This window comes from Helicoverpa zea, chromosome 1 (genome assembly GCF_022581195.2).
Source record: "Helicoverpa zea isolate HzStark_Cry1AcR chromosome 1, ilHelZeax1.1, whole genome shotgun sequence".
Taxonomy (NCBI): domain Eukaryota; kingdom Metazoa; phylum Arthropoda; class Insecta; order Lepidoptera; family Noctuidae; genus Helicoverpa; species Helicoverpa zea.
The window spans coordinates 8,490,992-8,507,240 of NC_061452.1; the positions used below are offsets into that span (position 1 = coordinate 8,490,992).

Genomic DNA, 16,249 nt, shown 5'->3' on the forward strand with positions numbered 1-16,249 from the left:
ACATCATGCTCAAATGGTGCACTTCGCAACTGGTGCTCTTCTCAAATAAAGAAGATGGATCACAATCCATACAAAATTGGCCCACGTCCTATAACAATGTGACGTATCTCAAAAAAAAGATAAAAATGTTTAAAAAAATATGGCATACTCTTTAATTTATTTTTTTTACACCTTCATACGAAAAAAATGCTTTAAAAATTGTTCAGGCGCTGTTAAGAAAACATCGTTCATAGGACTATTTATGGACTATTTTATTAAATTATTTTTTGTTCGATAGGGTATACCTCACAGGTGGTCCCATAATCATCAGGTCAGGATCTGATGATGGAAACCCTAAGAAATCCATGGCAACTTTTGAAAGTTGTAGGCATGCGCAGGATAAAAGCTTGACTATAAGGTGTATGTCTTATAACAATATGCAACAGTGAGGGTTTGGAGCTGACCTGATGATGGAGACGAAAGAAGGTCGAGGGAACTCGACAACTGAGTATGTAAACTACCTCGTGTTTGGGCTTATATTATTTGTATTGAATAGACCTTTGCAACAGTGAAGGTTTGGAGCTGACCCGAAGATGGAGACCAGAGAAGGTCGCGGGAACTCGACAACAAAATATGTAAACTACCTCAGCAGTCGGTGTCTAATGGATGTACCTAAGTTTATTTCCCCACCGACTTCATTGTTTTTTTTTTTGCTTTTCAGTGACAAGCACAGTTGTCACTATCCGCATAAGTGGAAAGTTCTCATCAATACGAATAATATAAGCCCAAACACGAGGTAGTTTACATATTCGGTTGTCGAGTTCCCTCGACCTTCTTTCGTCTCCATCATCAGGTCAGCTCCAAACCTTCACTGTTGCATATTGTTATAAGACATACACCTTATAGTCAAGTTTTTATCCTGCGCATACCTACAACTTTCAAAAGTTGCCATGGATTTCTCAGGGTTTCCATCATCAGATCCTGACCTGATGATTATGGGACCACCTGTGAGGTATACCCTATCGAACTGCCTCGTTGGTCTAGTTGTCGCAAGTGCGGCTGCTGAGCACGAGGTCTCGGGTTCGATTCCCGAGTCGGGCCGAAATCACTTTGTGGGTTTTAGAAGACTTTCACAAAGCAGCCCGGAGCCTGGAAGTTGGTGATTGATACACCCGTGCATCGGAGAGCACGTAAATGTCGGTCCTGCGCCTGATCTCTCTCCGGTCGTGTCGGATTGCCGTCCCATCGGGCTATGAGAGTGAAGGAATAGGGAGTGCACCTGTGTCTGCGCAAATGCTTGTTCACTATAATATGTCCTGCGCAGTTGGCTAATCTCCTTACATGAGAACAGCCGCCGTAGCCGATAATCGGCTAGGAGGACATCATACCCTATCGAACAACAAAATAATTTAATAAATTAGTCCGTAAATAGTTCTATGAACGATGTTTTCTTAACAGCGCCTGAACAATGTTTAAAACATTTTTTTCGTATGAAGGTGTAAAAAAAATAAATCAGAGAGTATGCCATATTTTTTTAAACATTTTTATCTTTTTTTTGTGATACGTCACATTGTTATAGGACGTGGGGCAATTTTGATCCATCTTCTTTCTTTGTTATAATTTATTTTGGAGTAGGTGACTCTTTCTTACATATTTTTTTTTTGTTATTTTTGTATGACTTTTTATATTACTTTAAAAATTTTTCAACTGCTCTCCCCGTGTACCAAGACAGCATAACTTACCTGAGTATTTCAATGTCCAGACGGAAATGCTGACCAAGTACCAGGATAGCATAAAATACATCAAGTAAATACCACGAGATCAATGTATTCAATTCTGATTTATGAAAAAAAAAAACTAAGTGTTTTTGACTCTTGTCGATTTTGAGCAATGAAAAATTTCACAACTACCAGATCTATTTACGAAATAGTACCAAAATATATCCACATTAAAAAAATATATATTTCAATTTTTTTTTTTTTTAGTTATTTGAATTTTAATAATGTGAAATACATAAAGTAATTAATCAGTCAGTCTACCTTATTATCAATTAATGTATCTTTTTTTGGGAGGTTGGTTTTATATTATGTATTATTTATTTCAATTCTCTTTCTAGGATGACAATATCAACTGTGACAACAAAAGGGTTGAAAAAAACCTAAAATATTGACAGTAGTACCACGGGTAGTTTTTTCTTGCCCGTGGTACTACCAGACCGCTTGGTAGTACTACGGGAAGAAAAATTTGCCCGTGGTACTACTGGTAGTACTATTGGTAGTACCACGGGCAACAAACGTCCCCATCATGCACGGCGCGGCGCCGTCACCGTACAACGTTACGACGTCGTCGCCGGGCCACGGCACGGTGCCGCCAACGGTTCGCCATCCAATATATATAATCAAAGGCCATCCATTACCCATTCAGTCGATATTTCGCTGTTGATGCGCTCGCACGAATAAAATAAAAATATTAAATTTATAGACTTTAATAAAAATATGAAAAGAATAATGTAAGAACATATTTTAATGTTTATTACTTAGTAAATATAACAAACTTAAGTTAAATTATTCCATAAACATATCAACTAATCCAATTAAATCTACGGTAAACTAAAGTTTTTTTATGTACCACTAGCTTTTGCCCGCGACTTCGTTCGCATGGAATAGTGACTTCCTGCATATTTTTGGTTTGACCAATAGATGGCGCTATATGTCCGGAATAAATTTTATTTTTTATTTTTATATTTTTTTTAATAAAAACTATCCTATGTCCTTTCTCAAGTTCCAAACTATGTCTGTACCAAATTTCACACAAATCGGTTCAGTAGTTTAGGCGTGAAGAAAAGACAGACAGACAGACAGACAGACAGACAGACAGACAGACAGAGTTACTTTCACATTTATAATATTAGTTAGGATTATGTATGTGTTTTTATGGACTTAAATCGTCCTTCTTTACTCCTGCGACCAATAATTGATAGAGCTCGTGTTCTTGAGTAGATCTTAAATTATTCAGAACTACATCACTTGGAATTTTTTCATCTGAAGTTTCCATTGGAGGAAGACCCAGTGTCCTAAAAGCCCTGCGCATTTGTCCACTGGTGAGCCATCCTCGATTATTGGGATCAAAGCTTTTGATAACTGCTTCCAAATGCCTTAAAAACATAAAAGATAATCATTTCAGACTACGAGAATCAAAACAAACATAGTTCCCATAAGCCATTACATCAAAAAGTTTTTGACGAACAAGGATCAATCGGCCCATCTCTCGGGGCATTCCATCGAGCTAAGAATTATTCGGATACTAATCTGACTGACCTATTTTCTCCTTTTATTCCATTTTGATTCCCTATTTTCTATTTTTTAAATTGTTGATGACAAGTACGTTCCGTTATACGACCCTAAAATTGTATGACGTTGATAAGATACGACGCGACGCTCCGTTCCTTCCAGTAACGTACCTAGATCAGCGCCATTTAGGCATCAACTATTTATAGGAGAAAATCAAAAAGAATATCCCTCATTTCATAACATTACCTGTCTTCATATATTACCGGAGCAACACCATGGCCTGCCCGAAAGATCATACATTTTTCTATAAGCTGTGCAGTATACGTGGCAGGGCACGAAGGACTGTCAACCATTATTTTTGTCATTAAATAATTAATAAACTCAGGAATGCGATGGTCACACAAATAATCTTTTACTCGAGCATTTGTTGATAAAATCAGCTTTTTATGTTCCGATATTATTTCTTCTTGGGACGCTTCAGCAGGTAATAGACATTTACATACTGATATGGGTTCAGAAGGAATTGTTTTTATCGGTTCACATACAATGAAGTGAGAACAATTGTTAACATCTTCTTCATCCATGTTTACGAGCAGGTCCCTATTGCCTATTGTACACAGAATTTATAAGCTGAACTTTAATATAATATAATTAAATATTGAATGAGGATTTCTATTTTGGAAACCTTTGAATTGGGCAGCCTAAGAAAATTATGTCAATGGCAGGAAACCACTTCGTAAACCACCACTACCGAATCACAGAATATAGAAATTTTACAGAAATGATTCAAAAGCTAAGACCAAGCCGTCAGCCGTCAGTTTTTTTTGTTCGTTCATTTATTCAAAATTTATTTTTTTAATCAAAAAAGTTGAATGCATAAACAGCACTATAAACAGTCAATACCTAAATTACTTAAGCCGGCTTTTCACTATGGGATATAATATGCTAGCTTCCGCCAGCGGCTTCGCCCGCGTGGTGTATTGATAAATAATAGCCTATGTGTTAATCCAGGGTATCACCTATCTACATACCAAATTTCAATCAAATCGGTCTAGCCGTTTTTGCGTGATTGAATAACAAACATACATCCATACATTCTCACAAACTTTCACATTTATAATATAACTAGCTTTTGCCCGCGACTTCGTTCGCATGATATAGTGACTTCCGGCATATTTTTGGTTTGAGCAATAGATGGCGCTATATGTCCGAAATAAATTTTATTTTTTATTTTTATATTTTTTTTGAAATAAAAACTATCCTATGTCCTTTCTCAAATTCCAAACTATGTCTGTACCAAATTTCACACAAATCGGTTCAGTAGTTTAGGCGTGAAGAAAAGACAGACAGAGTTACTTTCACATTTATAATATTAGTTAGGATTAGGATAAAGTAGGTAAGAAGTAAGATAAGTAAGATATTACATCCCAAACTATAAATATTTTTTCATATTATATCTCTGTATGTAATATATTACGTCCCATAGTCAAAAGCAGGCAGCGCGCGTTGTTCCACGCGCGCCTCAAAGAGATGTCAGAAAACCCCAGCGGGGCTTAGCAAGGCCTAAGGCCTGCCGGGACTGCTTGATTGTTCGAAAGAATTATCGCGGCCCTAGTACATAAAAGGCCTACGAAGCAACATGATGAATTTTAGTCAGTAAAAGTATCTCACCGCTGCTAAACCACAGCAGGAGGAGTCATTTGATGATTTCCCATAAAAGGGGTCTCTTTTTTTCTACCAGGGCCCCGATTCTCCTAATTTTACTTAAGCAACATTCGATTGACGTTCGACTCGATTCGACTGAGATCCGATCCCGACTCGATTACGATTGAAGCGTATGTGGCATTCCGCTATGTTTTCTTTGAAATAAACGTTTTTATCCTTTTCTGTCATTCAATAATGAATCATTTTGTCTGCAAATGATTTACGATTGCAAAATGATTGTACAGCAAACTACCGTATAGATCAAAATTACCAAAATAGCAGACCAATCGTACGCCAATCAAATGTCAATCGAATACGATTGGTCTTTTATTAGTAGCAGAATGCCCGATATGGTTAAAACTGCTATTGCGATTAGATTTCTATTCGATTTTGACATTATTAACTTAGGAGAATCGGGCCCCTGTATAATATGTGGTCGTTCTGTTTTTATGATCGTTGAGCACTGACCTCTATATTTACCACTTTACTTTCATTTTATAGTGGTATATATAGAGGTCAGTGTCGTTGATCAAAGGAGATCAAACCAAAATTTTGAAATATTATTCTATTGTGTGACATTGAGATATCATTTATATAACTGGCATACAATTATAATATATAAGATTTTTGATAATTACAATCAAAAGCTTTTATTACATTTGCATTGTCAACAATCTTTAAAATCATTTATTAATATTAAATATTATTTTTTAAAGTATTCTTGATCAGTGATAAGATAAGGAAAGCTCCGTAATGGAATTCTTGGAAGAGGAGGAACCTGTGTTTGCTTTGGAACGTTTATCATCTGTTCCAACTCCAGAACCCATAGAAGTCTGTAAATGTCTCTTATCGGCGGAATCGTCTGAAGAAGAAGTTATTTCAGAGCGCAAGAAATTCGTTTTATCAATAGTCTCCCGTACAGAAAATTATTTGCGAGAGCATCGTATTCCTGAACTTATCAGATTCATCCTTACCAAAATAATAGCCACTCAAAGTAAAAGTAAAGGCTCCATGAATATAGCAGATTACATCGTGCAACTTTTGGATGAATGTATGTTATTTCGGGCCGGTCTCAGTGCTGCTCCGGTATTATTTGAGGAAAGGTAAATGTTCATATCTACGATACATTCCTATTACAGTTCTCGCAAAATTCAATGGCTGCCTCCATTTAAATTCTAAGTAAAAGTACACGCACATGAATAATCATTTTCAACCCCTACCTCCTTCTCCCGTGATGCTCAAAATTGATGTCTGCTCAGCCACTCGCGCCATGTTCAGTGACGACTAGACTCTGCTCTGGGTTTCCAACTCCCGTTACATTTTTATAAGATTTTAATTTATTTTTTAGACATCTAAAGGCTGTTATCAAAAGTTTTGATCCGAACGATAGAGGATGGCTTAGTGCTGGACAAGTTCGCAGAGCGTTTATGACTCTGGGCCTTTCTCTAGAAGATTTAAAATTAGACGAAAAGATTCCTACCGATATAGTTTTGAAACTATTAGAAACAGTGCAGGAGCAAGAGCTACACAATTTACTGGTTGCAGGAATTCCATAGCAAGACAATATATTGGCGAAACAATCGTCTATTTCTTATTTGGTTTGTAAGATGTAGGTATATACAATTTACTACTTATATAGATTACTAATTTTAAACAATTCTTACTTAGCCTATTATTGTTCTTATTTATAGTTTTAAAGTTCCATTGTACATACTTATACGCGTAATAATAAATGAAGAAAAATATTTTTTGGTATTTTATTTCATATTGATTTGATTAATTAATTATATCTAAAGCTTATGATAAAATTCGTTATAGCGTGGAACCACACTCACCACTTTTCTTGCGGTCTTATAGCCCGGTCAATTTAGAACATAAAAGTAGTGGTCAAATAACGATATTCCCGGAAAGCCAAATATTGGTGAAGAGCTAGGGTTTACTATTATAAATAAAATGTTAAAAGGCCCCATCAATCCCATGTGTGCGTCGAAAGTTATTCGAGGTCAAAAATCAAAGGACAATGCTAATCTTTGTATGGAAGTTGGGCTCAAGTGTTGCCCACAGTAACTGCATAGTGTATTATGTTCCATAGGCTTATATTAGGTCCCAGACCAAAGCATTTCGAAATCTATCCCGGGAGTCCTGAGAAAAACTGGTTTGACTCTTATTCAATATTACATAAAAATAAGCTTATGAACTCTTAACTATTCCACTTTTATTACCTTAATTGAAATAAATTATATTCATTGACAAATACGAGGTATTGTACACGACTACTTTTTGTTAACCGACTTCCAAAAATGGAGGAGGTTCTTAATTCATTTGTATTCTTTTTACGTTTGTACGTGCATAACTCCGTCGTTTACCAATCGATTTCAACAATTATTTTATTGTTTGTAAGGGCTTACTTCCTCAATGGTTCATTTGTCATCCGGCCCAGGGTCTGGTGATGGAACCTCTAAAAAAATCGGGAGCGACTCTCGAAAAATTGTAGACACATATCGAGTAAAACCTTGTCATTCGGGTATATGTGTCAGACACCACAAAACTGTAAAGGTTAAGATCTGACCTGACAATGGAGACGACAGAGAGACGAGGGAACTCCTCAACGGTATCTACTAACTACCTCATGTTCGAGCTTATTTTATTCCTCTTGATAAGATTTTTCTAGAAGATAGCTTATTGCGCAGGCACCTTGTAGATTTAAACCGTAAATTCAAAAATATTGCGGTAATTGCCTTTTTTTTCAGAAAATCATTGTCAGTTCTTATTAGAATCCAACGCTTTTAGAATTTATTTGAAAATCACAGTAAAAAAAACCCATTCCAACATTTTCCAGCACTGGATCCTGACAGCGAGATCCTAAGACTTATTTGGCAGAAAAGTCTTATCAGATTAATCTCTCGGGACCCCTGGGACCGATTTCAAAAATATTTTGATTTCATGTTTAGAGTGAAGTAAAGAATCTATTTCAATCACTCCCACTACTGGGCAAATGGCACAGGCTTTGTGAAGCGATTGTTCATGTGGAATATAAGAACCGGTTTTTCACCCGGACCCCAGGGACCGATTTCAAAAATATTTTAATTTCATGTTAAAAGTGAAGTAAAGAATTTACTTTAACCACTCCCACTACTGGGCAAATGCCAAAGACTTTGTTAAGTGACTATCTAAGGAGAACATTTGAACCGGTTTTTCTCGGGACCCCTGGGACCGATTATAAAAATATTTTAATTTCATGTTAAGAGTGAAGTAAGGAACCTATTTCAATCACTCCCACTACTGGGCAAATGCCAAAGACTTTGTTAAGTGACTATCTAAGGAGAACATTTGAACCGGTTTTTCTCAGGACCCCTGGGACCGATTTTAAAAATATTTTAATTTCATGTTAAGAGTGAAGTAAGGAACCTATTTCAATCACTCCCACTACTGGGCAAATGACATAGGCGTTGTAAAGCGACAGTTCATGTGGAATATTAGAACCGGTTTTTCTCCGGACCCCAGGGACCGATTTCAAAAATATTTGGATTTCATGTTAAGAGTGTAGTAAAGAACCTATTTTGACCACTCCCACTACTGGGCAAATGCCAAAGACTTTGTTAAGTGAATATCTAAGGAGAACATTTGAACCGGTTTTTCTCGGGACCCCTGGGACCGATTTCAAAAATATTTTAATTTCGTGTTAAGAGTGAAGTAAAGAACCGATTCCAAACACTCCTACTACTGGGCAAATGGCTCAGGCCTTGTCAAGTGACTCTTCATGGAGAATATTTGAACTGGTTTTCCTCGGGACCCCAGGGAGCGATTTCAAAAATATTTGCATTACGTGTTCAGAGTGCACTAAGGAACCCTCTGGAACTACTCCCACTGCTGGGCAAACTATGAGCCCAGACCCTGGCATTGTCCTTTGAGCCAAACCATTCCTGTTTGGTTATTACGTCCATTGGGTTTCACCCTCCTTTTACTGTCAGTCAGTTTGACAGATCATAAAAATCAATAATCAATTTTGTATGTTTTTTTTTTTATATATAAGTTTATTTTTAATTTTTAAAATTAATGTAAATATTATGTAAATATTTGAATATTTTATTAGAATGAAATTAACACACTTAACTAGGTACTAAATGGAAAATTATTTTAAAAATAAAATAAAATAATATTTTGTATGTCGAGATTGGTCGAGACGTCAACTCGGTAGGAAGAAAGAAATAAGTTGTTGTAAGCATGTATTGAAGGTTTTGTCCAACCAAACCGGATAAGAGATGTTTTTTGTGGGATTATTCGTACATTTTGTGTTTTTGTTTTCTATATTTGACATATATTTTAAATCACCTATTGTAAAAAATGTGGAGCCTTATCAGCCCCGGCATGAACATTTAGCCGAAAGGCTGGTCCTTTTCGTAGTGGATGGACTAAGAGCGGAATCATTCTTAAATTACACTACAATGCCCTACCTGAGGTTTGTTTACTACTTATAAAACAATTTCATAAATTAAATGCTTTGTGTTGTATGTATAGACAATTTAAAATGTATTTTTCATGTATTTAAATTACAGATCTGTGGCAAATTCTTATGGCAGATGGGGAATATCTAATACTCAAGTTCCAACAGAATCACGTCCAGGTCATGTGGCAGTAATTGCAGGCTTTTATGAAGACCCGTCAGCTGTAGCAAAAGGCTGGAAAGAAAACCCTGTTGATTTTGATTCAGTATTTAATCAAACATTCTACACTTGGTGTTGGGGTACTTATGACATAGTGAATATATTCACCAAAGCAAACATTGATGATCACATAGTTGTCCATGACTTTGACCCTTATGATCAGAGCTTCAGTACAGATAAAAATACAACATTATTGGACGCATGGGTTTTTGACAAAGTGAAAAACTTTTTTCATAATGCAAAGAGTAATGATATTCTTAAAGAAAAATTGCAAAGCAATAAAATCATATTCTTCTTGCATCTTTTGGGAACAGATACTGCTGGGCATACACATAAGCCAAAGACACAGTATGTTCCTATGTTATTTATTGTACTATGTGGAATAAAACAATAATTATAGATGAATAATTGATTAAATTCAATTTACAGGAATTTTTTATCAACCTTGAAATATGTTGACGAAGGAATAAAGGAAATAGAACAAGTTATTCGAGATTATTATGGTGATGATGGCAAGACCACATTTTTGATGACCTCAGACCATGGCATGACCGATTGGGGTAGATAACATTGTTCATTCAGCACTTAATGACCTGAATCAAATACTTTGGAAAGGAGTAAGTTGTTAAGTAATAAAACAATGTGTTTTAGGTTCACATGGGGCTGGTGATGATCATGAAACACAAACCCCTTATGTCATATGGGGCTCAGGCGTGAAACAAACAGAAATGCAGCAAGGAGATCCTGAAACAATTGGAATGTCTTTGGATCATAGACTAGATATAAATCAAGTGGACTTGTCCCCCATTATGTCTACAATTCTTTCTATTCCAGTTCCTGTCAATTCAAGAGTAAGTATTAAACTGTCGGAAAAGATATAGTCATATCATTATCATCACACTGTCGTGGGAGGACTGTCTGTCTTATTCTGTCTGAATACTGAGAACTATATGCTACACTATGCATAAATATTCTTTTGTTCTTTATACTGTATTCAAAAATATCAAATCTTGCATGAAAACTAACACTGTTTGATAGAATAGATTTTTCATTTCAGGGGAAACTAACAACTGAACTATTTGATATGACCCTGTCTAACAAAGCTAAAGCTATATATAGTAATAGTAGGCAATTAGCATCACAATATAATAAGAAAAGACTTGATGTGGAGGAACATGCTATTGCTTATATATACCAACCTTATGAACCATTTAGTAAAGCAAAATACCAAGAGCTTATTGAATTCACAGAAAAGCTAGTTGCTGATGAAGATTATGAGAAATTGATAATGTTAAGTGAGGAGATTATACAATTGAGTCTTTCAGGGCTGACATATTATCATAATTACTACCAACAACCATTACTCATATTGGTTACTTTATCGTTTTTGGGATGGATAGCATGTTTACTAAGACAGTTATCAGAACAAAGGTTTCATACTCAAACAGGAACTTCAATTTTGAAGAGTTTTGCATCTCCGAAAAAACAGACATTCCTTGATATAATATCTGCATTCCTATGCTTTGTATCAGTTTATTTAGTCTGTGGTAAGATTTCTTATTCGAAATAATTAGAAATTGTCATTATCTTGGTTAGTTTCGATTAAAAAAGCCTTTTATTTTCAGTTCAGCATTTACCACTGCAGTACAATTTGTATACCTTGATGCCCATTTTTTTGTGGTGGTATGCCCTATCATCGCAATCCCTTTGGTTACTGGTGAAAAGCCAGTTCAGAAAAAACAGAAATACTAAAATGTTTTTAATTCAAGTTGTATGTTATACCCTCGGTTCTGTTGCATTGGTAAGGAGTACTATTAAACTGTATTATTTATCAGGAAATACTTAATTTACTAAGTAAAATCAAATGTCAATATGTATGATTAAATTAAAATATTTTCAGGGTTTGTCATTTACACACAGGTGGATGTTGAGCATTCCACTTGTGGGTATGGCTGTGTGGCCATTTCTTTCTTCGACAAGACATCAATTAACAAAGCCAGTACTTGTTGCTTGGCCTGTTGGGTGTCTGCTACTTAGTGTGTTCTCTTTCATGCCTGTCGTGGGCAAGAATGTTAACATTGATCTAGTGTAAGTATTTTTATTCTATTGGAAAGTATGAAACATACAAAACATGCATACTAAGTAATGATTTTTTTTTCAGCATAACTGCTGGTATTATTTGGTTAATTGCAACTATGCTGTATATTTATAAAATACTATTACCACTCTGTTCCAATAATGATGAGAATAACCGCGAAATTGTACTCTCTGTGATTCAAGCAGTATTATTAATGACATCCCTTCATAATATTTATGTTCAATCTAAAAGATTTGAACAAGGCACACCAGTATTACATTCTTATCAAGCTCTAGCATGGGTTACAGCAGGTAAATACAACTGAATATGGTTCAGTTATCATTATTGTTAAATGTTGCAACTCACCACAAAAATTATTAATTTCTGCATATTATCATGTTGCAGTTATTTGCCTGGTGCTACCACTCCTATTTACAAGAAGACTGATTTGTCGCCTCATGGCAATTAACACATCAATTCTGAACTTTTACCTGCTTTTATCAGTCTCACATGAAGGGCTCTTTATAGTTGCTCTAATTATGAATTTGATGTGTTGGATATTTATTGAGTTTAGATTGAAGCATGCACACAATATGAGGGTAATTGTTATTTATTTACAATTAATCGTCCCGGGGGAACTACTTCCCTTATCCGAAAAGAATATAGCCCAAATTACTTGAGGATAGTGTAGCTGCTGGGGAGCTACATGGGCTATGTTTAGCCTTAATGGTATAAAACAAAAAAAAGTTTATCTTTATCTTATAGTAAAATCATTAATAACCTAATTCATTTAATTTTTAATTTGTAGCTAGTCGAGACCACTTTTGAAAAGGACAATAGTGAACGAAAGAAAATCCCTATAATCGAGAGAGAAATATGTGGCCAAGACTTTAGACGAGCATACTTTTGTGTATCCTTTTGAATGAAAATATGTAGTCTGGTCAACAGAGTACATATTGCTTGACATAATATGCAGTGCCTTCGATTTCCGTTCTCGAACACGCCTATTTTTAAGACCAGCAGGCTGACCGAGTATGAATCAGTCTTAATTGAAATACCATTATTGAAACAGCAGCATTTTGTACATATTTGAACCTCTTATATTTCAACTACATTAATTAATAACCTTAGCTGCCTGTCGTAACCGCAGCTGCTGTCCACGAGGTCTCGGGTTCGACTTGGGCCGAAATCGCTTTGTGTGTTTTCGAAACTTACAAAGCAGCCCGGTGCCATGTTGATGATGATGATGGTATGATGTTGGTACTTAATTGATACGCGTGCATCGGAGAGCACGTAATGTCGGTCCTGCGTTTGATCTCTGTCCGACCGTGTCTGATTGCCGTCCCATCGGGATATGGGAGTGATGAAACAGTGAGTGCGAGTATCTGCGTAAACGCTTGTGCACTATAACATGTCCTGCGCAGCTGGCTAATCTTCTTATACAGCAACAGCCGCCGAGGTCGTTAATTAATCCACTATGAGGAAATCATAATAATTTTTAAAAGATGTTCCTTAACATAAAAAATCAGGTATTGTACATTATTTTAGCGTTTTTTGGTACAGGTAACATAGCATCACTGAACTCATTTGAAGTCAGATGGGTGACCTGTTTTATCACATCGTTCCAGCCCTTTATAATAACAACACTCATATTATTGAAAACTTTGGCACCTATTTTGAGTGTAGGGTGCTGTTTTAGAGCTGTACAGCATTTAACTAAGGTATGTTAAAATTATATTTAAAAAATCTGCACAAAAAATTAATACAAATGTAGGCTTACTTCTTTTCTTTCCTTTTCAGGCACCTGCTGGTTATTTAAATATCATGGTACTGATATTTTCAAACTTAATGGGAGTACAGCTGTTATATAATGTAAAAAATACTGGAAGCTGGCTTGAGATTGGAACATCTATTTCTCAGTTTGTCATTGTGCAAGTGATCACATTGTTTATTGTTATTATAAATCAAATAGCGACATCGCTAACTGATTTGAGTATCTATAGTCTTACTGATAAGTTATTTAAAAGTCGAAAAAAATATGTGTAAAAAAACTGAGTTTTATTCTTATAATTAGGTTTTATTTCATTATATTAGTTTGTAAGTTTACAAGTATAGTTCGAAGTCTATTCTATTGGATGTGTAGAACTGACTGTCTTCGCCTTGCTTTCTAACCCAAACACCAGTTTTGAAGTATCCCTCTGATGACCATTTTTGCATTTGTTCAGTAGAATGAGGTCCTGACGTGTCTTCATCATTCTGATTCCACTTGAATTCCCATTTCACTTCTTGCTGTTCTTCCTCCTCATCCTTCTTCTCAGTTTCAGTTCCAGCTGGATTATTTTTGTCCAAAACACTCTTTTCCTTTTGATCAAAGTCATCAGCGTACATATCCAAATCAGTGTCTTCTTTTTTATTTTCATGCTTAGCTATAACAGCCTCAATTTTTTCATATGTTTCTTGGTAAATGTCCATGTTACCCAGCTTGGTCAGGATTTGGTTAGCCAGCTCTGTTACTCTAGTAACAATTGTACTATTTTCATCAACAATACCTGCTTTTTTCCTTTTCCAGCGCTCTGCACTTGATATTTTGGAGCTTGCACCTGAAAATATAACATGTACTTGCTGTAGTGTTATTGTAATAAGGTTTTAAGTGGAGTAGTTGTTCTGTATACGAATATTATAACCATTTCTCTGGTATAGATTTATGTCCACATTACAATATCCATATTAGCATATCACTTATAACATATAAGCACTATAATAATGTGTGTATAATGTGCTTTGTAGTTTAAGGTTTCTAAGTAGAATAGTTTTTAATTCTATGTGTGATTAAAATATACTCAATTAAATAAACTCATGTGCTCAAATGTTGTCTACCTTTACATTAAAATACTCTACTATGGAACATGTTATTATTGAGACATAGAGATTTTTTTAACAACTGTAGTAGCTTACCAAGACGCTGAAGGGTCTTTGCAATGGTTTCCTTGGGTTTCATGTGCTTGAATATTTCTTTGTAATTTTCTAACAAATCAAATTTTTCTTCTGGTTCATCCTCTTCACTACTGGATTCGTCACCAAGCCCTTTGGTATCACTGTCTTTGTGAACCTTGTACTTATCTTCTGGCCGGCCCTTCACTTTGACCCAATCTATATTGTCCAGCCAGCCATCTCTAATTTCTTTCTCTTTCTTCCAATGATAATGACCCTGATTATCAAAATGGCCCTCTTCCAGTTCTTCTTTCATATTGAATGGAGTTATGGTAATCTACAAAATATTTAGGATTAATTAAACTTGGGAAGTACTTTAGATCAAGCAACAAATCAAATAACTGATTAATTATGCTAGTACAGAAAAGATCAATGCTAATATTAAACATATATTATGTTATAGTTCGGCCATTCAGAGAATGCGTTCCTGACACGTCGCGATTGAACTGACGACGTAATAACATTCATTGATTATTGATATAATAATGTTGTTTTAATGCTCCTCAATTGTTAAAACGGTAAACAACCAGCAAAAATATTTTTATCGTAACTGCAACGCCATTGCAAAGTTACGTCGTCAGTTCAATCGCGACGTGTCAGGAACGCATTCTCTGAATGGCCGAACTATAGCATAGAAGATGACTGCCTCATTGGTATAGTTGTCGCAAACGTGACTGCTATGACTCAGGTCTTGGGTTTGATTCCCGGGTTGGACAGAAATCGCTTTGTTTGTTTTATAGTTTCACAAAGCAGCCCATTGTCTGGAGGTTGTTTCATTCACCCATGCATCAAAGAACACGTTAATGTCGGTCCTGCGCCTGATTCCATAGGGCTATGAGAGTAAAGGAATAGTGAGTGCACTTGTGTCTGCACTTTAATATGTCCTGCGTAGCTGGCTGATCTCCTTATATGAGAACAGCCACCGTTGCAGAAATCGGCCTTGGACGTATTATAGAAAAGATCAAGGTTTTGTGATAAGCATTGAAAACATTCAACTGTCTTATATTGTAAAACTTAAAATAATATCCTATGGCTATAGACAGGTACTCACTTCACCTTCCATTCCTCCAACTCCGTCTTCCTCACCTTCGATGTCATCTGCATGGAGAACATTATTCCTTTCTTCCTCCGCTCCACTGTCCTCTTCATCAGAATCTAGAGAGTGCTTTTTACCTTCTGTTTTTTTTATTGTTTCTTCCACAAGAAAAGCTTCATCGGCTGATCGTTTAGCCATAATTTCACAATAAAAAAGCACCAAAGAACTTAAAAAATACCTCTATTGTAATTATTCTGAAAGACGCTTTGAAATCAACGAGTGACAATAAACAAGTCAAAATGACTATGACAGAACGTGGATCTGACTTATGTCAAAAACAGGGTTACCAATGCGAAAAATCAACCGTAATGGAGTATTGAGAAGTCGGTAGTGGCTGTTCATTACCCACTAGGCCACTACCATAGATGTAATATAATAAACAAGATTGCGCACGCTCGAAATATATATTTACGAAAATGAACTCTATTCCAAGAAAATAAGGTACTAA

General features: G+C 35.7%; 4 protein-coding genes across 4 annotated transcripts; 2 read left to right on the forward strand and 2 right to left on the reverse strand.

Moving 5' to 3' along the window:
* Positions 1-2,901: 2,901 nt before the first annotated feature.
* LOC124630981 lies at positions 2,902-3,937 on the reverse strand. Its single transcript, XM_047165047.1, has 2 exons — positions 3,516-3,937; positions 2,902-3,133 (listed from the first exon to the last, which is right to left on the reverse strand). Exons 1-2 carry the CDS (start codon positions 3,851-3,853, stop codon positions 2,911-2,913), a joined length of 561 nt encoding a protein of 186 aa, XP_047021003.1. The 5' UTR covers positions 3,854-3,937; the 3' UTR covers positions 2,902-2,910.
* LOC124630970 lies at positions 3,679-6,668 on the forward strand. The gene is made up of 3 exons (XM_047165036.1): positions 3,679-3,753; positions 5,690-6,076; positions 6,322-6,668. The coding sequence occupies exons 2-3, from the start codon at positions 5,727-5,729 to the stop codon at positions 6,527-6,529; spliced, it is 558 nt and encodes a 185-aa protein (XP_047020992.1). The 5' UTR covers positions 3,679-3,753; positions 5,690-5,726; the 3' UTR covers positions 6,530-6,668.
* A 2,420-nt stretch (positions 6,669-9,088) lies between these two features.
* LOC124630558 (GPI ethanolamine phosphate transferase 1) lies at positions 9,089-14,581 on the forward strand. Its single transcript, XM_047164517.1, has 12 exons — positions 9,089-9,432; positions 9,530-9,985; positions 10,067-10,197; positions 10,289-10,488; positions 10,695-11,184; positions 11,263-11,438; positions 11,538-11,725; positions 11,799-12,025; positions 12,120-12,313; positions 12,523-12,624; positions 13,244-13,435; positions 13,515-14,581. Exons 1-12 carry the CDS (start codon positions 9,236-9,238, stop codon positions 13,758-13,760), a joined length of 2,799 nt encoding a protein of 932 aa, XP_047020473.1. The 5' UTR covers positions 9,089-9,235; the 3' UTR covers positions 13,761-14,581.
* Positions 13,771-16,044, reverse strand: LOC124630568 (CD2 antigen cytoplasmic tail-binding protein 2 homolog). The gene is made up of 3 exons (XM_047164529.1): positions 15,757-16,044; positions 14,670-14,982; positions 13,771-14,314 (listed from the first exon to the last, which is right to left on the reverse strand). The coding sequence occupies exons 1-3, from the start codon at positions 15,937-15,939 to the stop codon at positions 13,818-13,820; spliced, it is 993 nt and encodes a 330-aa protein (XP_047020485.1). The 5' UTR covers positions 15,940-16,044; the 3' UTR covers positions 13,771-13,817.
* Between the last annotated feature and the right edge of the window lie 205 nt (positions 16,045-16,249).